General features: G+C 50.3%; 1 protein-coding gene across 3 annotated transcripts in view; it reads left to right on the top strand.

Annotated features, from left to right (window-relative positions):
- KDM2A (lysine demethylase 2A) overlaps nt 1-27234 on the top strand; it is a 939997-nt gene that overhangs the window by 610047 nt on the left and 302716 nt on the right. For all 3 annotated transcript variants that reach the window (XM_086953271.1, XM_086953272.1, XM_086953273.1), the window contains one exon: nt 21527-21610. In XM_086953271.1, coding sequence (XP_086809397.1) covers nt 21527-21610 — 84 coding nt within the window. The remainder of the gene's footprint in view (nt 1-21526; nt 21611-27234) is intronic.

Here is a 27234-nt window from a genome sequence, read left to right as displayed (position 1 = left end):
GCACTGGGGCAGCCGGGTGCAGAGAGAGTAGGCCCAATGTTGGCCTATGACGGGTAGGGGGCCTTTGGTTGGTGGCTGCTAGCAGGTAGGCCACGGGGCTGTGGGAGCTGGGCTCCTGGTCACTTGCTCAGGGCAAGTGGGGAAGTCGAACAGAATAGAGGTTGCACTCCCAGCGACACTGGGCTAGGTGCAGGGTCTTTTGGGCCATCGGGCGCCCAATGGATTTTATTGGGAAAGCTGCAAGTAGAACAAAGGCTGCAGGCTCTGGGACAGAGATTCTTCAGGTGCGACCACCACTTCGAGAGGTAAGTTGGAAAGCTGTAGGTTAGGTAGGCACCCAGGAATTGGGCTTTGGGAAATCTTACCCTCTGCTGGTCGCGGTTGGGGGGGTCCCTGGAGTTGAGGCTGCAGGCGTCGATGGAGGTCCTTGGGTGCTGGATTCTTGGTCACAGTCGCTGGGGGGGAAGTCCTCAGAGTCTTTGTCCACTCAGCAGTGTGTGCTGGATTCGCGGTTCCTGGCTGGCACCAGGGGTTTTAGATCTTTGAGCAGAACCACTGCTCGTGGGAGTCCCAGTCTTATGATGAGCATGGCAGTCAGGTCCTACGAGGTTTTCGAGGTTGCTGACCACAGGAGACGTCGGAGTTTAGCAGGAGCATGTTGGAGGGTCGACTGGCCTGTAGGGCTGGGGCCGACAGTTGGTGTTGTCCTCTTGTAGCAGCTGCACGGCAGGTCTTCTTTCTTGTTCTTCTTCTTCTTCTTCTTTGTAGTTTCAGAATCGGGATCTGCTGAAGGAAGGTTCATGGTGCCCCTAAATTAAAAAGTTAGGGGCGTTAACAGGTGGGTAAGGGCAGGGACCAATGGGTCCCTTCCCTGGGGTGGGTACACCCCCTATTCTGCCACTCTCCAGTGGGAGGGGGGCAGGAGCCTGTCCCTGGTTGGCTGGGTCCCCCCATCCTCAAGATGGCGGGGACTCGAGGTTGTGCTTCACCTCGCCCACCCTAGGGGTGGAGTTGGCAGAGGTGGGCACACCTCTCTTCCTCACTTTGTTTTTCCCGCTGGGTCTCCTGCCCAACGTGGGGGGGTAGAACCAGTGGGGACCAGTTGCTGAGTAGAGTAATGGGCCTGGAGAAGCTCACAAAGGTGGTATGCCTTTGAAGCTTCTCCTTCGTGAACCCTGCCCATCCTGGGGGAGGAGGCTTTGCACCTCGTCACAGGATGTACATTGTTTCAGGCCGCCGAGAGTGGCAAGCTCTCGACCCAGGGATCCAGAAACATGTCTGGTGGTGGCAGCCTCAGCAGCCACTCAGTCAGTCACTGGGAGTTGGTAGAGTTTCAGGGGGTATCTCTAAGATGCCCTCTGTTGGGCATTTTTCCTTAAATCCCACACTGGAGTGTGAGTTTAATGTGCTGAAAAGTTTGATATCAACTTCAGTCTTCAGTGTAGCCATTATGGTGCTGTGAAGTTCGTAATGACAGCCTCCCAGCACCATATACTCTTAATGGCAGCACTGCACTTACAGTGCCCAGGAATGGACCTGTGTACTGCAGGGGTACAGGGCTCATGCACCTGTACCCTCACCACTGGCGTAGGGCACCCAGCTAGAGGGGTGACTGATGTATGCCAGGGCAGTGTTCTGTGGGCATGGCACACAGGGATTTGTGCCATGTCGTCTCTTTGCTTTGTTTTGCACCAAGACACGCAGCCTGCCAAGGCAGTGTGTGTGTGTCAGGCACAAGGGCCTCTAAGGGTGGCACAATAAGTGCTGCAGCCCTTAGGGCCTTCTCTGGTCACAATGCCCTGGGTACCTAGGTTCCCATTTGGCCATTTGACATGTGGCCAGAGATGACAGTTGGGTTTAGGCTTCAATACAGTTTTAGGGAAGGAACACAGGTCCTGGGTACCTGATTGGCAGGAGCCCAGGGCACACTCTGTCAAAGCACATCAGCAAAAAGTGGGGCCTACCATGCAAGAAAGAGGAAACTTTCTCACACCAGTTGACAACATGTGGGCCGCAAAATCCCAAAGCTGCAGACTTCCAGCCAAAATCAGGCTGGTAAACAAGATGTTAAATCCTGGTCCATCTCAGTTACCCCAGGATCGAGGCAGAAATGGCAATCGGCTTGACGGAGAACTTGCTTCCCTCGACCCGTCTGGTGCACAGGATGGGAGGTCTGGGCTGTTTTGTCCCAGACTTAAGCTCTGCATCCAATTTGCAGGCATATGCATTCAGCGTCCAGTTATCTGTGGGCGTCAATGAGATCCACGACCCTCAGACAATCCGGCGTCCAAGATGGAAGATCCTGGTCAGTGCGGTTCCAGTTCCTGGCTCCCACCGTCCAGGTAGCGGTTCGAAACATGTAAGAGAGCTGAAAGTTACTGATTGTGTTCCTCTGTATTAGTTGGAGAGGTGTTGCGGTTCCAGGGCAGAGCTGATGGTGCTAACAGGGATTAAAGTCCAAAATGACTATCCCAAACAGAGGAGCTCCCTTTGCGAGCTCCTCACCCGTCGGCCATCTTCCTTCCTTGGCACTTGGCCTCCTATTAAAAGATGGCCCAAGTATACAACAGTTCCCTGCCCTATCTGGCACTTGGCTGCCTTGGTAGTTAGGCCTGCAGATTGCAAGGCCTGTAAAACCTTACCCAGGTAATCCTGCCAGGAGGAGCTAAAGACAACAAGATCATCAAGGTCTCTAACCCACGATGGCTTGATTTACCAACCTTTGAAAGGTGAGAGGGGACTTCTTTAAACCAAAGGGCATAGTGATCTTGCCCATCAAGTTTGGAAAATGCTGTTTTCTGTTTGGCTCCTGGGGCCATGCCAATCAACCAATACCCCGCAGTTAAGTCAAAGGTTCTGAGACATCAGCTGCCCCCAACTTGTCTATTGGCTCATCAGCCCTGGGTCAGGGGTGAGCATCTATCTTAGTGACAGCATTGAGGCCTCTATAGTACACACAGAATCTCATCTCTCTTGTTCCACCCTGGGGATGAAATTTGGGGACTAAACCTCTGGATTGGCTCAGGGACTTTCAGAGGGCTCAATAACCCCTAACTCCAGCATATTTCTTACTTCAGCTTCGATGCTCTCCTTAACTTGGTCCGACTGCCGGTAGATCTTTGTTTTGACAGGCAAGCTGTACCCAATGTCCACATCATGGGTATCTGGCCAGCATACTGTTGCAGGACATGCCTACAGTCAGCTAGCTGTTGGGCAGTGAGGGTTTCTGAGTAGGTAACTTTATCAACTGACTCCTCTTTTGGACTGTAAGAGAGTAGGTCAGGGAGAGGTTCACTCTCTCTTTCCTCATCAGTAACCAACAGCATGGACACGTCTGCCCTGTCACAGAAACTTTTCAGGCGGTTCACATGTGTCACCCCCTTTTGGTGCCTGCTAGTGCCCTGGTCTACCAAGTAGGTGCCCTCACTTTTCTGCTCATGGATAGGGTAAGGGCCACTCCACTTGTACTGGGGGTCCTTGGAGCCACAGGCTCCAAAATCCACACCTGTTGCCCTGGTCTTTTAGTCATACCACAGCTTCTGGAACGGTTTGCTGGCTTCAAGGTTTTTGGATGCATTTTGCATGTACTCTGCCATCCTTGAACATAGGCCTAGCACATAGTGCTCCACGTCTTGTTTAGGCCTTTCCTAACCTTCTTTTACAAGAGCCAGTGGTCCTCTAACAGGCTGGCCAAACAGAAGTTCAAAGTGGGAAACCCCTAGTCCCTGGCAGGCATGGCAGATATACATCCCATCTAATTTTTTGTTTTTCAGGGAGTTCCAAGATCATGCCTGTCAATATCTTGTTGAATCTCCCAACAAGGTCATTTGTTTGTGGGTGGTAAAGTGTAGTTTATCTCACAAGTGTTTCAGGTATGCTGACATGTAGTTGGTACCTGTTTGACATGGCCTCTTAATGGAAACCCCACCCTGGTGAAGATACCAATGAGGGCCTTGGCTACTGCAGGGGCTGCAGTAGTCCTATGGGGAATTGCCTCAGGAAACCTGGTAGTATGGTCCACTACTACCAGCATAAATGTGTTTCCGGATGCTGTGGGTGGCTCAAGTGGACCCACTTTGTCCACACCAACCCTCTCAAAGGGAACCTCAACCATTAGGAGGGCCTTTGGGTGTCCACCTGTTTTGCCACTGGCCTGACGGGTGACACGGGAGCTGACAAACTCCTTTTCTTTCTGTAAAATCTAGTGCCAGTAGAAATGGCAGACAAGCCTTTCCTATGTTTTAGTCTAACCCTGGGTGCCCAGCTAGGGCGAGGTCATGGGCCAAGGTGAGTAAGAACTCTCTATACAGCTGAGGCTCTACCACTCTCCCAGTAGCACAAGGTTTAGGGTCTGTCACCATAGCCATGGAATGGTCTTTTGTGATGCTGTCAGCGTTGGTGACCGTATAGGTTTTATCAATCCAGTATTGTCATGGGGAAAACAATGTATATTTCACCATAGTGACATTGGCACCTGTATACCTCAGGACTTCTACTCTAATCTCATTTACTAAGGGGTACTGTAAGTACTTTTGTAAGTTAGAGGGCAAGACCGCTAAAGTGGCCAACTCACCCTCCCGAAACTAGATTAGCTTCAGCGTGAACGCTGATTTGCTCTGGGCACACTGCTGATTCCATCTGGAGATTTGCCAGTACTAACTGGAGGTGGACTAGGCGCATTCTTGTAGGACAGGCAGAATCTCCAGTTCGTTGTCCAACTATCTTACAGGTGCAACACCAAGCTTTCAGGGGATCTAAATTTTTACCCATATACCCACCAGTAGGCTGTGAAGACTTCTGGTCCCACTATCCTGAGCAGGATTTTGGGTGCCTTTAGAAGACTTTGTTTTTCTTTGGGGGGGACTTTTGGGACCCACCCCCCTGTGCAGATTTTTGGGGCCCTTTTGAAGACTCAGGCTTTTTATCATGGGGGTTCTCACTACCTTTCCCCTAAGGTTTGTTAATCCCTTTCTTTTGGTCCCCCCCAGTGGAAGTTTTGGTCAACCTAGTCTTGACCCAATGATCTTTTTCCCAATTGTTGGGGAAAAATTAGACCTAGGTCCACCAGATACTAATGCAACTTTTCATTTGTGCAATTACTTTGTGTTCTGTCATCAACAGATTATATAAACCCGAACCTACTACTGCACATCACTTCCAGTTAACCAACCATATAGTGTTTTTACTGAGTATTCTATGAAATCAACCCAGGACTGGCTTGGGTTTTTGTGAGTCCGCCTAAATCTCATCCTATACTCCTCAGTTGTGAGTCCTAAGCACTCAATCAGGGTGCCCTTCATGAGGTCATAGGACTCAGCATCTGCCCAAGTAAGGGTCAGAGGTCTGTCTCTTCAGTTACCAGATAACAGTTCCCAAAGTAAGGCTCCCCAGTGTGACTGCTTAACTTGCCTCATTTCCAAAGCCCTCTCAAAAGCTGTGAACCACTTGGTGGTATCTTCACCTTGCTCATATTTGGGGAAACTCCCTTTAGGGATTTTATGGTCATAAGCTCTAAGGGCGCTTTTCTACAAAAGTGGTGTCCTGTCTTTTTTTTATTTTGGCACTAATCTGAGTGTCCTCACATGCCTAGACCTGGCTTGGACTATCCGAGGTCCTAGAATTGTCTTTTAAAACCTGGAGGCGCACAACAAGAGTGTCATAGCAGATTGAAGACCATCTTGGTAAACTGTTTTCCAGTAAGTTGTTTTTTGATTGTTTGCCAAAAGAGAAACGTGCTTCATGTGATCATATTTCCATTGCCAAGGACAAGCATGATATTGGGCCCGGTGTGTGGTAGATCTTTAAGAACAATTAAAGTGTGGCGCACACTACTTACTTAGAAATAGGCGTGGTGATGCAGATTATTTCCTTGAGGAGGTATGGTGGGTTATAGCATTGTGGCAGGCTGCACCTTGTAGGGCGGGGCACTGAGTAGATGTGTCTAGAGGTTGGCTGTTTATCAAAAAAAGGCATTGTGGTAAGGGAAGCTTGCTTGAGCAGGTTTTAATGGTAAATTACTTTTTTTTAACCAGGAGTATTATTTCTGATGGACATTTCTAACTGCAATTTCTCATCTTTAGAATTTCACCAAGTGCCATACCTTCGATAGCAGTGATCCAGCATGCAGGCATGTGGAGTTTAACAGTTCTGTATTGGCTCCATACCTTCCTGAAACGATGTAGCAGATCCACATAAATGTGCTACCCTGTGTGCTGATGCCATTTCTTTTTGTACTTTGCCTTCTGAAGGTGATCCAAAGCTCCTCTCCCAACTTGTGTTGTAAAGCCACATGGGTGTCAAGATCAATACCACACTCCTTCTCAGTCCCCGGTTTAAGACCTGAGTCTTCAGCTGTCCCTGACATGACGCACGTCATTTGGGTCATCCTCTATCCCACAGTAGATAGCGACTTTTAAGCTGCATATCTTTAGTGTGATTCCAATTCTACCAGCTCAGATAGAAAACCTGGTTCTGATGCCCTTGTTTGACCCCAATCAGATGTCTACCTGAGCTCAACTGATGTCATGCTGCAAGATGAAAAAAGTGCACCCAATTATTATGTAGGCTGACTATCCCTGGTGCCTCTTCCGCTTCTCAAAGACCAATTTAAGCAGAGAGGGATTGGTACCAGAAGGCAAGCGGTGCTTGCCTGGTTGAATCCATCAAATACGCAACTAAATTGCAGATTTGTGAAATTCTTGAGAGTGACCAAACAGAGAATGCCAAAACTGGCGGAGAATACTACAGATGTAGGCCGATCAACAGATGGACACTGAATGTCATCTTACTGAACATGAATGTCTAGCGCTAGTGCTACATTGTTGAGCATGAAAACAAAGTGGTCCCAGATACAAAAGCAAATGAGCTAAGATTAAATAATATCTCAACTAAATAAAAGGAAAGTATCACAACATTGTTTTTAATCACAACGTGTACAAATATTCAATAAAAACACTGTTCATATATTACATCAATATTTGATCATAGATGGTGCCCCTAACAGAAGGGAATGGGAGGGGTAGTGATGTGGATGGTGTGGGAAAACTAGACAAGTGGCAAAACAGAGGTCGATTTGACCTCAATGTAAAATTACTAACAATTAATTGACAAAGGCTAATGATCAAAATTCATAAATTAATATAACCAACTCATGCCTAAAAAAACAAGTCCACAGATAGTATATGGGGAAGAAGGCTGAGGATGGAGAAAGTGTCGACGTTTCGACCCAATTTGATGCAGGCGTAGGATAGGGCCTTGCTAGAGGGTCTTCATCAGGACAGGAATACTGGAGGGGCAGTGGATCTGCAAAAAAATTAATCATTTTAATTGCGGTCGGAATGATCCATTTAACTCATAAAATGTACACTATTGATGGTCGAAGAGGGAAAGCATTACCAGGGAGAAACAGAAGATGCGACCAAGGTGATGTGAGAATACTCATATGGTAAAAATCACCAAATTAGAAGGACTGCAGGCTAAACAAAGGACATTACATTCGAGCAATGCCATCTCCCACGTTATTCAAAACAACCGAGGGATAAAATACAATGGTAAATGGTGAATTGTCGAAAGTTACCTAACCGTAAAAAAGGTACTAGTCAGAGCAGGCAGAGGACGCTCCGCTGCTTCTTGGGTGGGGGGGGGAAGAGGTATGTGAGGCTATTGCTTCCGCCCCCACTGCCGCTTCCTGATCCTCGCCCGGCGACCCAGCACAGGGAGACGTGAGCACCGAGCACCTGAGAACCAGGGGTATAGAAAGGAAAAGAAGGCAAAACCGCTACGCTGCCGACCATCTTAGGCTGTCCGGATCCCCGAAACGGGGTTGAGAGGAAAACATGCCACATAGTAGAGGACAGCGCGAGAAGTATGACACAAACACCAAGAAAACAAATAAATGCAAACTGATTCAGATTGTTTAAGGAACTTGTTTAAACCGGCTCTTAATTTAAAGACGACCCAAGGTGGTGTATGAAAGACGGCGTGAACGAGGAAAGTGAGAGCAGCCTACCTCAACCTTACCAGCAGCAAAATGGCGGCCTCAAGCTTCCGAAAAATTTTCAGATTCGGGGCGTCTTTTGCTGTCCTGAGTGACGGACGACGTCACGAGCTAAAGAACAGCAAAACGTACGCCCCCAAATCCGAAAAAGACGGGGCTAAATCGGAGTGACTCATCTCTCCTCCAATGGCTGGCCTCCGTTTAGGAAGCCAGCCAATGGAGGAGAGACGGGGCAGGGAGGCGGGTTCAAACATCGTACTAAAGAACATTAATTCTCCTCCCGGAGACTGCGCAAGCGCAGCCTTCTCGGTCCTCGACCTAAAAAGGAACATGCAGCCCAAAGAAACTGGAAGAATTAAAAATTTCTTACCGAGAAAGTATTTGGGTTATATCCCACCCGAGTGGGTGCAATTGGTAGTACCAATGGGGGCATGCTAGATGTAATATGAGAAGAGGGCAATATCTAAATCAGGGTGGGAGCCCAATCAGAATGGTCGATATAACTATCCCTTGTAGAGGTCATATGTGCGTGGATGGGGATCGGGTGCAGGCTGGTAGAGGATGACCGAAAATATTCCCCAATGACATTGTAGCTAATATTAATTAGATGAAGAGAGTTCATTGCAGTTACATAAGAGAGGAACAAAAATTCTTAGCAGCCACCAATCAGCGTAGCTATCATACAAGATGTTAAAGGCCGAACAGTTATTAATACCAAACTATATAAGTGAAAGCTGCATAATACTCTCTAATCAGTAACCTGGATATATATATACACAAAGTTATTCAGTTTAAATTGGCCATTTGCGCAAAAGTGCTATCAGTTTCATTAAGTCCTGATTTTACAGAGTCAAATAAAAACATCCATTTGGCTTCCCGGATGTTGAGGATATTAGAGACACTCCCACCTCTAGGGCCCAATGCAATCTTCTCTAACACGACCCATTTGAAATTTTCTGGTCGGTGTTTTGCAATTTAGAAGTGGTCCACTAATGGCGCTCCAGCTACCTCACACATGATCCTACTAGAATGTTGCAAAATTCTTACTTTAGCCTTTTGCTGGGTTTGACCTATGTAAATTAGGTCACAATCACAGATAATAGCATAGATGACATTTGAAGAATTGCAATTCGTGTGTGATTTTAGAGGGATCTTGTGTTCTTTGTATTCATAAACCTTAGTCTGGATAGAATTACTACATGCTTTGCACTGAGTGCATCTATGGTGGCCTATCATAGGTGGAAGATTCCAAAGGGATAGTACAGTTCTGGGTTCTACAGGGGGGAGGAAGGACCGAACAACATGGTCCCTAATGTTCTTGCCCCTTTTAAAGGCATGCATAGGTAAGGCGGTGTACTCAATATCGTCCGATACCAGGGGCCAGAGAGTGTTATTCTCTGTAGAGAAAGTAGTAACCCAGACCATTCGATCCTCCTGAGGACCTGTATTCTGTTGTGGTTGTAGTAGGCACTCCCTAGGATTATACCAGGCCCGTTTTTTGGCCCTTTTGACGAGACGTCGAGGATAACCTCGTTGTATTAACCTGGTCATAAGGTCTTCAGATTGCTCCATATAGTGTGTTTTATCAGAGCAATTTCTGCACAGACGCAGAAATTGTCCAATGGGCAGATTGTCCCTTAGTGATCTAGGGTGGTGAATTCCGTATTGAAGGAGCGAATTACGCTCAGTTGGCTTACGAAATAAAGTAGTTTGCAAGAGGCCATCCCTTTCATAAATTGTAAGATCCAAGAAATCAACCTGTTGCAGATCATATTTAAACGTGAACTTAATGTCTCTTGACTGCAAGTCTAACCATGTCTGGAAGGCCAACAACTGTGTCTCATCGCCATTCCAAATTAATAGAATATCATCTATATACGGACCCATAAACCAAGATGGTCGCGGTAAGGGTTCCGGTCATTCAAGATTATATCCTCCTTAAAGGCTGCCATGAATAGTATGGCCAGATCAGGGGCAAATGTAGCCCCCATCGCCACACCTTTGGTTTGCAAATAAAAATGGTCTTGAAACATTAAAAAAATGCATCATAGCCAACCTCAGGAGTGATACAATAAATTCGGTGGGTACTGGTGTTGGAGCAGTTCTCTGGTCCAGAAAACGTGCCATAACTGTCAAAGCCTCCTCCTGCGGGATGCTGGTGTATAATGAGGTAATGTCACAGGTGACCAAGATTTGTTTATCAGCATTAAAAGGCAAGCTATCCACAATGTTTATGGTGTGCATTGGGTCACGGAGATATGTTGGAGTTGCTTCAGCTAAGGGTTTTAGAAAAAAGTCAATATATCGCCCCAAGGGTTCCAGCATTGACCCACACCCCGAAACGATTGGTCGGCCCGGTGGTTCTTCCAGATTTTTGTGAATCTTCGGGAGTGTGTATATTGTTGGTAATCTCGGGGTTTGCTGGTTGAGGTAACTGAATTCTTGCTCGGTGAGAAAACCTTCATTGAGTCCTGTTCTAGTCAGGTTAAGAATCTCGGAGGCTAGGGCCATAGATGGATCAGTATTGAGCTTTTTGTAACTGGTACCGTCATCAAGTTGTTTGTAGATTTCCATTTTGTACTTGGCAACATCCTGGACCACGATGGCACCACCTTTGTCCGCTGGTTTGATTATAATTTCACGGTTCTTGCCAAGGGATTGGAGGGCCATCTTTTCACTTTTGCTGATGTTGAAGGTGTGATAGCGGCGCTTCTCCAAGGTTCGGTTAACATCACGTAGCACCACCGCTTCATATGCCAAGATCTTATGGGACATAGCGCTTGATGGTGGAACAAAGGTAGAGGGGATTCTCAGGCCAGTATGTGATTGGCAGTAGTTTGGTGCCTTATTGCGAAAAAGTACTTCAGGCGGACTTTCCTAAAGAACTTTAAAAGTTCCGTCCTGATAGTGAATTGGTCAGGAATATTAGTTGGCACATAGGACTGCTCGATATAGGTTTCTTACCAACTAACCTAGTCGTTTGCCTGACAGATATAGTGAACTGTGGACATCCATCATACCCGGTTGCTGTTCACTCTGGAAATCTCCATCTAGTGAGTCATAATACACTTTTTTTCAATCTGATGTTATGAGAAAAAATATTTTTCTCACGTTTCAGACAAATTGTAAGGGGCCACTATTTTGTCACTTTTTAGGACCCATTTATCTCTTCATCCTTAGAAATCACTGCCCTATACTACATTCATTAATATAAGTGACCATTGTATTTTATCCCTCGGTTGTTTTGAATAACTTGGGAGATGGCATTGCTCGAATGTAATGTCCTTTGTTTAGCCTGCAGTCCTTCTAATTTGGTGATTTTTAACATATGAGTATTCTCACATCACCTTGGTCTCATCTTCTGTGTTTCCCTGGTAATGCTTTCCCTTTTTGACCATCAATAGTGTACATTTTATGAGTTAAATGGATCATTCCGACCGCAATTAAAATTATTAATTGTTTGTGCAGATCCACTGCCCCTCCTGTATCCCTGTCCTGATGAAGACCCTCTAGCAAGGCCCTATCCTACGCCTGCATCAAATTGGGTCGAAACGTCAACACTTTCTCCATCCTCAGCCTTCTTCCCCATATACCATTTGTGGACTTGGTTTTTTAGGCATGAGTTTGCTCTATTAATTTATGAATTTTGATCATTAGCCTTTGTCAATTAATTGTTAGTAATTTTACATTGAGGTCAAATCGAACACTGTTTTGTCACTTGTCTAGTTTTCCCACACCTTCCACATCACTATCCCTCCCTTTCCCTTCTGTTAGGGGCACCATCTATGATCAAATATTGATGTAATTTATGAACAGTGTTTTTATTGAATATTTGTACACGTTGTGATTAAAAACAATGTTGTGAGACTTTCCTTGTATTTAGTTGAGATATTATTTAATCTTAGCTCATTTGCTTTTGTATCTGGGACCACTTTGTTTGCATCATTAACTTATCCAGGTCCCAGCGACTTATTGGGTTAACCCGTGTTTCTATAGCACATTGTTGAGCAAGCAGAGCCCATGGGACAATCGCAGTAACCGGCTGAACAGGACTAGAGCTTCCTAACATAGAGACAAGGACTACAGATAGTGAAAAAAGGAAAGCACTCTATCCAGCTTTGCTGAGGTTCTTCATAATGAATTTTCTATTTTAGGACCTAGTTTAAGTGTTTTATAAGGATGTTTTAAGAATTTTTGATACCTGTGTTGCAATGGTTTTAACTACCTACGCAAATAAAATGTTTGACTTCTTCCGCGATAACTCTCGGCAGAGGCTCCATTCTCTTTGGCTCTGAGCCTGTCCCTATACAAGAAACACTCAGGGTCCCATGTGACACTGAGGTGGAGGGTGATGGATTACTCCCCTCATACTCTACTGAAAATGCAATATTCTTGGATCAATAAAGGCTATCCATCTGCCCTGAAGCAGATCTTGTCTTGCCACATGGACCTCCAATAGAAGAAAGCACTTAGGTTACATCAGTAGTCTGTAGAGCAGCTGCTAGATCTGCTTTTTCCCTCCATTGAGGCAAAAATAAATGTATTGACAGAAATTCTTCAGTCAGGGTCGACTTTGTCAGAGTCCTTCCTACCTTGCAATATTTCTATGACTGATGCCTCGCTGGCTACATGGTCGAAGCCTTGGTATTGCCCATGAGTTAGCTGGCTAATAGCCCTGTGACATAGACCCTGCAACTAGTGATGAAGCCTTCCTGAATACACACTCCACCTGAGCCTCATTGTGCAGGCCTCGACTAGTAGGGTGAATCCTAATGACTTCCTGACAGCTCCTCCCAATTTTGCAAAAAAATATTTTCTTTGGCAAATCTGGCCCTGAGGTGAATAAGTGTGTTTTGATTGTTGGGCAGGAACGCGCATGCTCTGTGAGACATGGCTAGTAAGATTTTGAAGGTGGTCCCCGAGGACCACAGATCTTCTTTGGCTTAGACAATACATAATGGCCGAAGGCGCGCCTAAGGCAAGCCAGTCATCGCCAGGTCCTCGCCTCTCGCCAGACCCCCTGCACAAAAACCACAGTCAGCATACGTATACGACAGGAACCTACTCTGGTCACTCAACCCAGAACCACGATGTGACATATTAGAGGGATGCATTGGACGAACCGCTCTTCAATGTAAGGGCTGTAATTTGGCTATACCAGAGCCACGCTTACTGAGCCACAAAGCTACCAGATGGAACCAAGCTTCACTCACTATCTCTCAGCTCAACGTCAGATCCTTGGTCAAACACCATGCGGAGGTAAGAACGCTTCTAATAGACGAGAACCCAGACATTATGTTTTTATGTGAAACCTGGCTTAGAGATGATCTAACCAGCATCCCCAATCTAACGCTACCGGATGGGTTCTCCATGACCTACATTAATAGAGACTGGAGAGGAGGCGGCATTGCCGCCATCTATAGAACTTCCTTCACTTGCTCTTTCCTAAAGGAAAACATTACTGGCAGTGAATGTGCGCGTTTTAAAATCTCCACGAGCCCTCACTGCTCCCTTTCTGGCCTTTTTATCTACAGACCCCCGGGGCCTTCCTCGAAATTCATAGAGGAGTTCCTAGAGACAGCCCACGCTCTGATCACTAACTCCGCTAACTTTACAATCTTAGGGGACCTTAACCTTCACCTAGACGACACCTCGGACACTAATATCAGCAATTTTCTAGCGGACTTATCAGCCCTGCAGCTGACCCCTCTAGTACAATCTCCCATGCATGTCGCTGGTCACATACTTGACCCGGTCTTTACCAACATCCCAGAAGCCAGAGCTGACTCTCCCAAGCCCATGGCCTGGACTGATCACTCTCTGGTCACATTTTCAATCCTGATCGCTTCCCCACCCGATAAAAAGGCACCCGCCTCCTGCCTGAAACGACCCTGGCACAAACTCCATAAAATAGACCTCGCGGCCAGCCTAGGCGAACCTAACTTTGAGGGTACAAACGACATTGACACGTCGTATGCTGCCTTCCAGGAGTGGATCACCAAGGGACTGGATGCTATTATACCGGCCAAGCGGACTAAAGGACGTAACCCTTGGTACGACGAGAATTTGAAAATACTGAGAAAAGAATGTAAGAGAGCGGAACGACACTGGAGGAAAGACTACAAGCACGAGGAAAAAAAACTCATACCTGGTTGTGCTCAAAGCATACCACAAAGCTATACGCACAGCTCGTGCAGCCTTCTACGCTAATGAGATCAGAGCAAGCCCCAACCCCACGAAAACCATTTTCAAAATCGTCCAAAAACTTCAAAACGGCGACAAGCCTGCATCTCACATCTCTTCCACTCAGCAGTGCGAAGACCTCGCCACTTTCTTCACTGAAAAGGTGAGGAAAATCTATAATTCCTTCACACATAACCCCCCAGAGTACATCAACTCCACCAACGCCCCTTTCGAGGGCTCCAGGCTCACCTGCCTGCCAGCTATCTCTCACGAGGAGCTAGCCAAATTTGGCAGGAAGGTGAAATCCGGAGCCCCTGCAGATCCTATGAGACCAGTCCATTTTCTGGGAGCTTTGGAGTTCTTCCTCCCATCTTTGACCTCACTCCTCAATCTCTCCTTCGCCACGGCCACAGTACCCATCTGCTGGAAACAGGCCTGGGTCACTCCCATCATAAAGAAACCCACCCTAGACCCCACCAAACCGGAGAACTACCGGCCCGTCTCACTGCTCCCCTGGGTGGCCAAACTAGCAGAGGCCCACGCGAACAACGTACTAAATGACCACATGGTGGAAAATAACATCCTGGACCCCTCCCAACACGGGTTCAGGCCGGGCCATAGTACGGAGTCCGCTCTCCTCTCCTCCACGGAGCATTTGCGGAAAATCATAGACACCGGTCAAAGTGCTGCGCTGATACTGCTCGATCTCAGCGCGGCCTTTGATACGGTCTCCCATGACATCCTTCTAAGACGCCTGGAAAATATTGGGATCCAAGACTTGGCACTGGAATGGTTCCGATCGTTCCTCACGAATAGGTCCTTCCGGGTGTCAGCTCCCCCATTTATCTCCCATCCTCAAGCTATAGGACAAGGAGTCCCACAGGGCTCTGCCCTCAGTCCATCCCTTTTTAATTTATATATGCAGCCTCTGGCGGAAGTAGCCAAAAAGTGGGATCTCACAATGGTGTCGTACGCCGACGACACACAGTTGGTTATCACCCTCAATGAGGCGCCACTAGATTCAGGGATGGACTGGCCGCCGTCGCCAATTGGATGACTGCAAATTGCCTGCAACCCAATGCTGGAAAAACCGAGGTGCTGCTCCTGGGCAAGAACCCCAACAGCTGGAGTGACCTATGGTGGCCCCCCTCACTGGGCCCAGCCCTTCCCCCTAAAACTCTGGCAAAAAACCTAGGAGTATGGCTGGACTCGGCGCTAAATTTCCAGTCCCACACCAAAAGAGTAGCCGCGACGTGTATTGGACTACTGAGAAGCCTCAATCCCATTCTAGGCTTCTTCGACCCTAAAACGCGGCAACTCATTGTACAATCGACCATCCTTGCCCGGCTGGACTACGCGAGTGTCCTGTTGCTAGGCGCTAACAAGGCTGAAACCAAGAGATTTCAACGTATACAGAATTCTGCGGCCAGGGCAATAGTAGGCCTGCCTAGAAGGTGCTCTGCGAGAGCTACCATTCACAGACTTCACTGGCTGCCCGTGGAAGCCCGCATCCAATTCAAGGCCCTCACCATTGCCTTTAAAATTCTGAAAACTAAGGGCCCCGAACTCCTACGCCCGCTGTTAACGCCCTACAACTCCCAATGCAACCTCCGCTCTAGAGGGCAACACCTAGTCCTGGTCCCCCACACTAAGTTCTGTCGCATCGGCGGACGATCATTCAGACTGCTGGGGGCAAAGCTATGGAACTCCCTTCCCCTCCACAGCCTCAACAACCTATCAGCTTTTCGAAAAGCTATTAAAACTCACCTCTCCCCCCCCCCCCCCCCCCCCCCCCCCCCCCCCCTGTAGGCCTCCTTTCTCTCCCCTCTCAGTTGGTTATGATATGGTTCTTCGCGCCAGGACGCCTCGTCGCTGGGGCAGCTGTCGCGCTCTGCAAATACATTATCTGTGCAGGCCTTGATACTACTGTTTGCCTTGGAAGGGCTGGTTGACACCAGTGATGTGCTCAGAAGGCCCACATGAATTAAATTGACTGGATTTTCTAGAAATGTGCCAGCGCCTCCAATGTATATGTGAAAGGCTGATTCCGACCTGTAGAGATTCATCCACGGCACACTCTTTGGGGTTATTGACGCCACTAGTATAGGAAATTAAGAGGCTATTTATTCGAAGTGTTTAGCCTATTGGCAAAACCACCCTTCACAACTAGTGGTACAGCAGACAGTCTAATCAATTGCTGTCACTGATATGTCACTGGCAGTCGCCACCCAGCCAAAAGTCCTCCAGTGCCCCAAAAAATAAGACCCTGCCAAGACTGATAGTCTTCTTCAGTTATCCTCTGCAGTAAGATCTGCTACGCACTGGCCAAAAAGCAGTCCTTCTACAGCCTGAAAGCAAATTTCCCCACGGCCAAAGCTGCTACAAGTATATTGGCACAGGGTGCCTGTTCTGGATGTCTGCCAAGCTGTTACATATATTTTGGTGCATGTGTTTATGATGCACTATTGCTTTGACAGCCCGGTCTGACAAAACCGCTTTGCTTTCTTGGTCCTGCAAGATATTTTGGTATGAGTCCAATCCCCAGAATCTACACCTTTGGGAAGTACTGTTTTGGTATCTATACTAAAGAGGTGGCATCTGCGGTTAGAAACCGCCTTCAGAAGAACAAGTTCCTTATTTTGGTAGCAGTCCGTTGGGTACTCTAATAACGGATTACTAGCTGCCCTACTAACTCCCCTGAATGCCTCTTTAACGTCTAAAACGGTCTGCACTATGCCACTATCACTTGTTAATACACTGCGTGTCTGAGGGCAGGGAAGGGAAGAAAGATTAGGAACAAATGTCAGCTCACCGGGCTTGCTCTTCTCCGTCACTTTGGGCGTTGTAAGCAGCCATTGTGGAGCTGCACAGCACCACCCGCTAGTGTGCAGGAACAGAAAGTTCTCTGGATCCAATTTAGTGCCTGGGGATAGTTTAAAGGTGAGTAATCTGTAGTTAGATGGTGTAGCTACCAGAAAGAGTTAACAGAACAGTGTAACATATGGTATTGGCATACATTGGGGCATTATGTTTGTTGGACACAGATATGGTTCTTGGGTCAAGCACGATGTGAAACAAATAGCTGAGGGCGCATGATGCAGACAGTACTTGTTGTAGCAATGTGCTCAAGGGCCACTGGATGTAGTAGGCACCTTTTGGGGGCAGGAATGTATTGAAGCATAGTGATTGTTGCGGACTAATAAGCGGAGTAAAGATAGGGAAAATAAAGTGTGAGTTAGGTTGCTTGTTTAGGGAAGACCTGTTTGTAGAAGGTTGCTTGGCGGAGGCACTAGGCCTGGCAAGGTGAGAACTAGATGGCGGCTTGAGGGTAGGCAGTGTGGATAGGCTGCCGCCTTAGGGTGGGGTTAGTGTAGGTCAAGTTGCCCGCTTGCTTAGGTGTACCATATGCAAGGCCAGTGGAATTATGCAGCTGCTGTGATATATATATATATATATATATGTGTGTGTGTGTGTTCGCCACATAATACATAAACGGCTGCATAATCTGCAGATTAAACCCCAAAAAAATGTTTCTAACGCAAACAGTTCAAAAGTTACTAAAAACTGAGCGATACATGTTGCCTTGCAGTGGAAGGCCTTTTGCAAAGGTTGACGGATGACCTTTCTGTTGCTTATTGCTATATTTGATATCACTAATGAGGCCTCTCCACCTAATGCCCAGACAGTGTTATATGTTATTTTATAATGTGCCATTTCTTGCCGCATTCTTCAGTGGCCCTGGTCATATGGGATAGACCGCTGGCTTAGAACAGGCAGTGTGGTGTGACTTGCTCGTAAATGGTGTGAAGCGAGAATGCGTGCATGAGGTCTAGATGCTTAGCACCGGCACGTTTCGTGTCTGTCCATGCGGTGTGGTCAGGTTGCTGCCGCTGCAGGTTTGGCTGCAAGGTGCTGCTGTGGGGTGGTCATGGTGGGCACAGGCTTCAGGTCAGGTCTGCTGCTGGTGTGACAGTCAGTCTGTCCCTGCTGCTGCTGTGTGTCTGTCTGTCCCTGCTGCTGGTCTGTGGAGGGTGGCTGCAGGGTGCTGCTGTGGAATGGTCATGGTGGGCGCAGGCTTCAGGTCAGGAGCTGCTGCTGGTGTGACAGTCCGTCTGTCCCTGCTGCTGCTGTGTGTCTGTCTGTCCCTGCTGCTGGTCTGTGGAGGGTGGCTGCAGGGTGCTGCTGTGGGATGAGCATGGTGGGCGCAGGCTTCAGGTCAAGAGCTGCTGCTGGTGTGACAGTCCGTCTGTCCCTGCTGCTGGTGTGACAGTCCGTCTGTCCCTGCTGCTGGTCTGTGGAGGGTGGCTGCAGGGTGCTGCTGTGGGATGAGCATGGTGGGCGCAGGCTTCAGGTCAGGAGCTGCTGGTGTTAGAGTCTGTCTGTCCCTGCTGCTGGTGTGTCAGTCTGTCCCTGTTGCTGGTCTGTGGAGTGACGCTGCAGGCGGCTGGTTTGTGCTGAGTCATGGTGTCTGCAGAGGCGGGTGCCCCTGTCAATGGGAGGCAGGGAGAGCGTCCAGGGGGTGGGGCTGTACTCTTCGAGGCCCCGCGCCCCCCGGGGCTCGCCAGGCCCCGCCGCAGTGCTCTTGACTCCGCCCGGAAGAGCCGGTGTTCTATAAAGTATTACTGGCCCCGCCCTCTCAGCACCAGCAATGGGCGGGGTCTCTGGATCCATGCTGTTGACTCCGCCCCTCGGCAGTAGGCGGGTCCTCCCGGGTGCTGCTGTTGATCCCGCCCCCACAGCGCGCAGTGCTGGGTATGGGCGGGGCCTTCTGACCCTGAGTGCTTTGGTGCGCATCTAGATAAAACGCTCGCCCTCCTGTTGGCTCCGCCCTCCGCAAGTGATTCCAGCGGTGGGCGGAGCCGCCTATTCTAGGCGTCTGCTGTGGGCGGGGTGGCCGGCGCTCGAGGACTGCTGTTGCCTCAGGAGGCGTCGCTCCTCCCTGTGACAGGGCTCGTCTGACAGCGGAGGGCGGGACTTCCCCTTCCTTCTGCTAGTCATCCTCGGCTTGTGGCCAGCTGTGGGCGGGGCCTTCCTCAGTTCTGCTGTTTGTCCCACCCCCACAGCGTCGGCTGAGGGCGGGGCCTCCTTGGGTTCCGAGCCCGCCCTCCCAGCTGTGGGCGGGGCCTGCTGATCTCATAGCAGTCCTGCTGCTCCTGGAGGCTGCGCCCATGCTGATGACTCCGCCCCCTCGCCTCGTGGCGGCAGCCGTGGGCGGTGCCTCCACGGGCTCCTGACCCCGCCCCGGCTCGCGACGCCGGTCAGGGGCGGGCCTCAGCTTGTTCCTCTTCCGCTGCAATGCACTGCTGGGAGTTGGCCGTGTGTGCGTGGGGGATGGGATGGGAGCGGAGCCGGATCAGGCTCGCTGCTCTTCATTGTCGGAGCCGGGAAGTGTGTGCTGCGAGCCTGCGGCGGAGCGCCTCTGCTGGGGCGAAGACACTGCCCTCCCCCGAGCTGGGGGCGGGACTGCGGCCCCGAGACCTAGGTAAGGCACCTCTCCCCGGGGACAGGCTTGTGATTCAAGCCCGGGAGCTCCAGTGTAAGGCTCTAGCCTGCCCTCTCTCCCCCCTGCAGCCCCTCACTCCCCCTCCTGCAGCCCCTCACTCCCCCTCAGCCTGCCCTACTGCCCCTAGACTGCCCTGCTGCCCCTAGCCTACCATGCTGCCCCTAGCCTGCCCTGCTGCCCTCCCTTCTCCCTAGCCTGCCATGCTGCCCCTCAGCCCCAGCCTGCCCGCTGCCCCCTGCCCGCTGCCCCTCAATCTCCTAGCCTGCTGCACTTTTCCCCTAGCCTGCCCTCTCTCTCCCCCAGCCTGCCCTGCTGCCCCCTGTCCTAGCCTGCCCTGCTGCCCCCTGCCCTAGCCTGCCCGCTGCCCCCTGCCCGCTGCCCCTCAATCTCCTAGCCTGCTGCACTTTTCCCCTAGCCTGCCCTCTCTCTCCCCTAGCCTGTCCTGCTGCCCCTCTCTCTTCTAGCCTGTCCTGCTGCCCCTCTCTCTTCTAGCCTGTCCTGCTGCCCATCACTCCCCTAGCCTGTCCTGCTGCCCTCCCTCTCGCCTGCCCTGCCTCTCCCCTAGCCTGCCATGCTGCCCTCCCTCTCCCATAGCCTGCCCTCCCTCTTACCTAGCCTGCCCGCTGCCCTCCTTCTCACCTAGCCTGCCCTCCCTCTCCCTAGCCTGCACTTTTCCCATAGCCTGCCTTGCTGCCCCTCTCCCCTAGCCTGCGCCCCTGGGGGTCAGACGTGTGATTCTAGCTCTGAAGCAGGAGCTGCATGTTAAGGCAGCAGCCTTGCCTGCGCCCCTGGGGGGGTCAGACGTGTGATTCTAGCTCTGAAGCCAGGAGCTCCAGGGTAAGGCAGCAGCCTTGCCTGCGCCCCTGGGGTCAGACGTGTGATTCTAGCTCTGAAGCCAGGAGCTCCAGGGTAAGGCAGCAGCCTTGCCTGCGCCCCTGGGGTCAGACGTGTGATTCTAGCTCTGAAGCAGGAGCTTCCAGGTAAGGCAGCAGCCTTGCCTGGGGTCAGACGTGTGATTCTAGCTCTGAAGCCAGGAGCTCCAGGGTAAGACAGCAGCCATGCCTGCGCTCCTGGGGACAGACGGGTGATTCTAGCTCTGAAGCCAGGAGCTCCAGGGTAAGGCAGCTGCCTTGCCTGCGCCCCTGGGGGTCAGACGTGTGATTCTAGCTCTGAAGCCAGGAGCTCCAGGGTAAGGCGGCAGCCTTGCCTGCGCCCCTGGGGGCCAGACGTGTGATTCGAGCTCTGAAGTCAGGAGCGCCAGGGTAAGGCAGCTGCCTTGCCTGCGCCCCTGGGGGCCAGACGTGTGATTCGAGCTCTGAAGCCAGGAGCGCCAGGGTAAGGCAGCAGCCTTGCCTCCGCCCCTGGGGTCAGACGTGTGATTCTAGCTCTGAAGCCAGGCGCTCCAGTGTAAACTGTTCCTCTCTTCGGGGCGGGCGCGTGATTCAGCTGTGCAGCAGGGCTCCTGCGCCTGGCACTCGTGCCCAGTGTCTGCGGCGTGTGATGCAGCTCTGCGTTGAGGTTATGGGGCGGGCCTGGCACCGGCTGGGTGCGGTTCCTGTCATCGGCTTGTGGTCTGCGGAGAGGGGCAGACGGGGGTGGTCAGCAGTCGCCGCTCTGCGTGGAGGAAATGGGGCTGGACTCGGCCCTGTCTGCAGCTTGTGGCCTGCACGGGGGCCGCCTCAGTGCTCGAAGTGACTTCACGTGTTGAGGCAGATGGCAGGGAGAGTAGTTATCACAGGCGGAAGGCTGCTGTCCCCATAGAGAGGCTTAGACATGAGCAGTGATGTGCAGTGACGTCAGGGTGCTAATGCCTCCTCTCACCCTACTGTATTGGCCTTTTTCAGAAGTTGCTGGAGGAACACGCCAACGACCCCAAGAAGCTCGCCTTGACGGGGCTGCCCATCGTGCACTGGCCGAAGAGGGATAAGGTAAGATCTCTTTGTCCTGTGAGTCTTGTCCCTTTCAGCTGCACCAGGCGCGCTCTGCAGCACCCCAGGGAGCGCAGAGGCAGACACAGTGCTTGCTCTCCGATGGCAGCGCCCGTGCCTCCCTTGGCTTCATTCCCAGTAAAACCAAGGTCTCTGGAACCCCCCCTGCCTCTCGCATATTCGACATGGCGAGGGCTGGTCTCATCAGGGTGCGAGAGGCCCTCACTCACTTAACGATAGTGTTGCTTTATTGGCTGCCGTATTTGATTGGTGTCTGAGGCGACCCAACTGGCTGCTTTCTTGACGGGGGCCAGCGTGTGTGTCTAACCCTTATGGCTGGTTTGCAGACACGTTCAGCGTTTCCTTGTACATATTGTCTCATGTTTAATAAGTGGCCGCACTGACTGCATACTCTATTAAGTGTTGGTCATTACGTGCCTTGTCGCAGCTGTCTCTTTACCCTGGGCGCTCCCTTTGTTTTCTGCTCCCTCTGGGGCTCTGTGTGTTTGGCAGCGCTCTAGTTAGGGAATGAGACTGCCGCTCTCTTCGCCTGCTATGTCTTTGTCTGACTTCACTGGCTACTCTTGACCGAGCAGTGGTCTGTTTATGGTTCCTAGTTGTTGTTTTTTTTTTTTTTTTACTTTCTTTCGGTCCCCCCTGCAGCTTACCTGTGTTGTGACTTGTCTCTTTATTTGTATGGGACTGCCCATCCCTTGGCTGCACTCTAGGTGCTCTGATTGTATCGTCGCTGCATGTACTTATGCTGCACTCTCCATTCTCTGACTGGCTCCTCCCTGGCTGCTCCCTCTTGCAGTGCTTTGCACTAACTGTTCGCATGTTTCACTGCACATTTTATCGAATGCATCTAGTCTTTCCAATACCGAGGTGTGTCCCTACTCTTACTTCACTTTCGCAGCTGCTCCCTGTAGCACAGTTTGCCTCCTAACTGCCTCCGGACCTCTCTGTATATCCTGGGAGTGGGGTTTCAGCACTCCCTGTGACTTCCTTCTTCCTCCGGTCTGCAAGTCTGACTGCTTCTACTTCCTATGACTGTTCTCTTTAGTATGCAGGTCTCTTCCTCCTATGGCTGGCTTCTATAGCATTTCCTCTGACTGCTTTCCACCTCCTATAGCTGCTCTCTAGCGTAGGGCAGTCGGGTGAAAAAACTAGAGGGTCTCTGAAAGGGGTGTGGCCTCTGCAATTAAAGGCGTGGCTTAACATGTAAGCTATGAATGTTTATTCCGTAGTGTATTTACCAAGTGGTATTTTGCTGCTTCTCTGTGATTTGTTGTTGCCTTCAGAATTATAACACAACTGACATACACATGCAAGAAGTAATGGCTTTGTCAACCGTTGTCAGCTCTGCTACATAAATCAGTAGCAATGTTTTGCTTCTAAATATTGAAAAATGTTTCTTTCTGAAATTGAGACTTGAGTTTTAAACGTGACAGAGCCCTCTGAAAGGGGTACATGTATGCATTATATTAGCGTAATATGTCCCAAATACAACAGACAAGAAAGAACAAACACTCTTAGGGAATGGAAGATTAAGTAAAACACTTTAAAAATGGGAACTAAATTGCGGACTTGGATTACCTTAACATGTTTTACATTCATTGTTTAGAAATCAAGCAAATTAAGAGTCTTGGATAGTAGGAACCTCAAGCCAGTGCCACTGGTAGCTTTCATTCCCACACATTCTTTGTTTTCACTGAAAGAGCGCATGTGCCTGACTAACCTTGCACTTAGGAGTATACACATATTGTAATTTGCTGAGATCTCACATATAAAGTATTTTTTTTCACAAGGGCTCCGATCAGAGGTACTCATGGGAGGAACCTGCACATCATAATTAGTATTCACAAACACCTGAGTAAGAAGCCGAATGATTGTACTGAAAGGTATAGAAAGCTTGATGGCTGATAAAGTAGATTATTGGTCTGACTTCACCATCTAAAATTGTGTGCCCCAGATATTTCCTTCCTTACACAAGTTGCATTTTCCGTGTTTAGTATCATCTTTGTATTTGTATTTTGTATTTGTATGTGGATTTATTAAGCGCGATTGATGCCCGTGGACGTCCAAGCGGTAAGGGACCGACAGATGTATAGGCGGAGGCGGGGGTAGTTACCAGAATTATTGTGGGGAGTTGAAAAGGAGAGTCTTGAGCTGTTTCCGGAATGAGGTAAGATTGGAATTAGCTCTCAGCTGTAGGGGAAGGGCGTTCCATAGCTTGGAAGCGTTATGGGTGAAGGTCCTACCGCCTGCTCTGGCTCTTTTTATTCTGGGTTCGGTGGCCAAAAATGTCTGGTTTGACCGTAGGTTTCTGCTTGGATGGTAGTGAGAGATAAGGTCGCGGGTGATGATTGGGCCTTTGTCCCAGAAAGCCAAGTGGGCAATACACAAGGCTTTGAAGTGTATTCTTTGGCGGACTGGCAGCCAGTGTAGACTGGTCAGACTAGCTCTGACGGATTGTCGGCGTGGGAGCTGGAGCAGTGTCCGAGCTGCACAGTTCTGCACTGTTTGAAGTCTCCGCAATGTGTAGTCTGGTGCAGCGAGGTATAGGACGTTATTGAAGTCCAGGTGGGACTGGATCAGACCCTGGATGGCCTCTTGTTTTGCCTCCATAGGTTAAAGATGAAGAATTTTTTTGAGCATTTTAAGAAGGCCAAAACAGGTGGCAGACAGTTTGGTGGCTTGTGTGTCGAATGACAGGGATTTATCGAGCCACACCCCAAGACTCTTGATGTTGTCCTTGGGTGATGGGGGGGTACACAGACAGGGTGGCCACAGGGAATTGAAGGAGCTAGGATTCGCGGGACCTAGAAGCATCAGCTCCGTCTTGTCCCTGTTTAGCTTGAGTGATGAGGAAGACATCCAGATTTTTACTTCCTCAAGGCATTTACAGAGTCCCCCGCTCATGGGGATGTTGGCCTCATGCGCCAGTGAGACCACCAGCTGGGTGTCGTCCGCATAGATGATCTTAACTCCATACGGACGAACAACCTCAGCCAGTGGCCTCATATAAATGTTAAATAGCGCCGGGCTTAAAGCGGAGCCTTGTGGGACTCCGCACCTTAAAGGTCTGCTGGTAGATACTGATTCACCGTCGAAAACCTGAAAGGATCTGTCTTTCAGGAAGGACTCGAACCATAGCCAAGCCTGGTGCTTGACGCCTACATTAGACAGACGGTTAAGCAGGATGTCGTGGCTGACCGTGTCAAAGGCCGCGCTGAGGTCAAGGAGGATCACTGCCACTGATCCTCCTTGGTCCAAGATTTTTCTGGATTCTTCGGTGACCTTGAGGAGGGCGGTCTCGGTTCCGTGCTTGGGTCGGAAGCCTGTCTGGGTGGGGTCTAGCAGTTGGTTGGTTTCTAGGAAGGTGACCAGAAGGCTGTTGATGTATTTCTCCAACACCTTGCTCAGCTAGGGAAGCAGGGAGATTGGCCGATAGTTGCTGAAGTCTAATGGGTCCAAACTGGGTTTCTTCAGCAGTGCTTTAACAATGGCCCTTTTCCATCCAGGCGGGACCGTGCCGGAGGAGATAGAGGCATTCAGGAGGTCCATTATGATGGGCAGAGTGACCTGAGATGCCGACATTATAATGTCTGGTGGGGCTGGGTCGTGGGGGGAGCCAGATTTGACTTTCCGGGCTACAGTTTCCAGAGATGCCAGATCTAGAAGGAGGAAGTGAGCTAGTGTAGTGGGGGTCTGTGGGGTAGGGTTTGCTAAGACTGAGTTAGTCGAGGCTGGGGCGGAGGTGGCCAGGGGGGGAAAGGAGGCGTAGATTTTGTCAATTTTTTGATGGAAAAATGCTGCCACATTGTTGCAGTGCTCTGTGGATGTGGTAACAGGTAAGCTGGGTGGTAGCTTGGTGAGATTTTTTACTATTAGGAAAATCTCCCTAGGTTTTGATTTGGCGGACATGATTTTGTTAGAAAAATATGCCGCTTGAGTGGCTTTGATTTCTTCTTTGTACTCTTTAAGTAGCGTTCGATATTGGGTTTTTTCTATTGGAGAGAAGTCCAGACGCCATTTCCTTTCAGCTTTCCTGCATAGGCGTTTCTTTGCCCTAAGGGCCTCTGAGTACCATGGTGCCGATTTATGGGAACGTTTTAGAGTGGTTTTTCTTTTGGGGAGACTGTTGTCAAGGGATTGGGTGATCCAGTCTTCATAGGTCTGGTTAGCTAGGCATGGATCCTTGTTATGGAGAGGAGGGTTGCTAGCGAGTTTTCTCATCCATTTGTCGACTGGAAGGCGGGACCAGGCTCTGGCTATTCGTACTGTGGGTTTAGTGGTTGGGGGTTTGAGTGTGGTCCAGGTGAAGGGGACTAGTAAATGGTCAGTCCATGGAAGGGGGATTGGTGGGCTAGATGAAAGATCTGCACAATTGCTGAACACAGGGTCCAGCAAATGGCCTTTGACGTGAGTGGGGGACCTAACGATTTGAGTTAGCTGCAGGGCTGCTAGGTCATTTATCATCATGGTAGCTATGTGATCGGTTGTGGAGTCAAAGTGGCAGTTAAGATCCCCTAACAGGGTGAAGTTCGAGGAAGTGCTGACACGTTCCGCCACAACCGAGGCGAGAAGGTTGTGGAATTGTTTGGGACGGCCTGGAGGGCGGTAAATTAGAGTACCTGTGAAGCAGGTGTTAGGGGAGAGTTCGAGGCAGAAGGCTAGGCTCTCGCAATCTGAAAGAAACACGTTAGTGTTAGATTCCTTACCTTAGAATAACCCCAGGCGTCAGTCTGGATCCGGAAACTTTTGCGTAGCAGTACCCCTGCGCGTCGGTAGGCGTCGTCTGCAGGCGTCCCCTGCGGCTCCGCGTCCGTCGTCGGCGTCGTGATGACGTCGCTGGAGTATATAGACGCCGCCTCCGCGCGCTGTCAGTTCTTCTTCTTTTTTCCGCGCCAGTAAGCGCAGATCCGAAGAGCAGTACTTCGGTCTTTTGACCAACTTTGTTATCTTTCTAATCTTTTTGGTGCCTGGTAGGATGCCCGGTTTCAAGAATTGTGATGGTTGTGACCGCACGATGTCGGTCACGGACCATCACCGACTGTCTCCGGTGCCTGGGCCCCGACCACGACGTGGACGCCTGCGTCGACTGCCGGGCTCTCAATAACAAGGCTAGACGGGAGCGGTCCCGCAAGCTGCTTGAGCTCCGGGTGTCGGCCTGCGTCGGGAGCGGTCCCGGTCCGGCCGGATGTCCAGGGAGCGTTCGAGGGAGCGGTCGCGGAGCCGCGCCGAACGTTCCGGAAGTCGTCACCATTCGTCGGGCTCTTCAGGTAAGAAACACAAGAAGTCGGAGCGTCGTCATCGTACCCCCAACTCCCCCCGACACTCGCGCGACGCGGCCGGGGGTTCGGGTGACCGCGGCTCCGCGAGAGTCGCCGGCGCGGCCTGCCCCATACCCTCCGGTCCCTGGGCACGGTGCGACGCCTGAGGAGATTGAGGCGTTCCTCATGGCCATGGGGGCGCTCAGTTCTCCGACGGGGCCTACGGCGCCTTCGGGCCCAGTGCTACCGTCTGAGGGCCCTGGCGGGTCGGGTGTCCCTGGCTCGACGCCATCGGGTGCTCCGGCCCCGGTGCCGCCGACGGCTCCGTCCCCGGCGCCGCACGGGCCT

Source organism: Lissotriton vulgaris, chromosome 1_2, assembly GCF_964263255.1.
Source record: "Lissotriton vulgaris chromosome 1_2, aLisVul1.2, whole genome shotgun sequence".
Taxonomy (NCBI): domain Eukaryota; kingdom Metazoa; phylum Chordata; class Amphibia; order Caudata; family Salamandridae; genus Lissotriton; species Lissotriton vulgaris.
The sequence above is the reverse complement of the archived record's forward strand: the minus strand, read 5'-3'. Positions and strand labels throughout refer to the sequence as shown.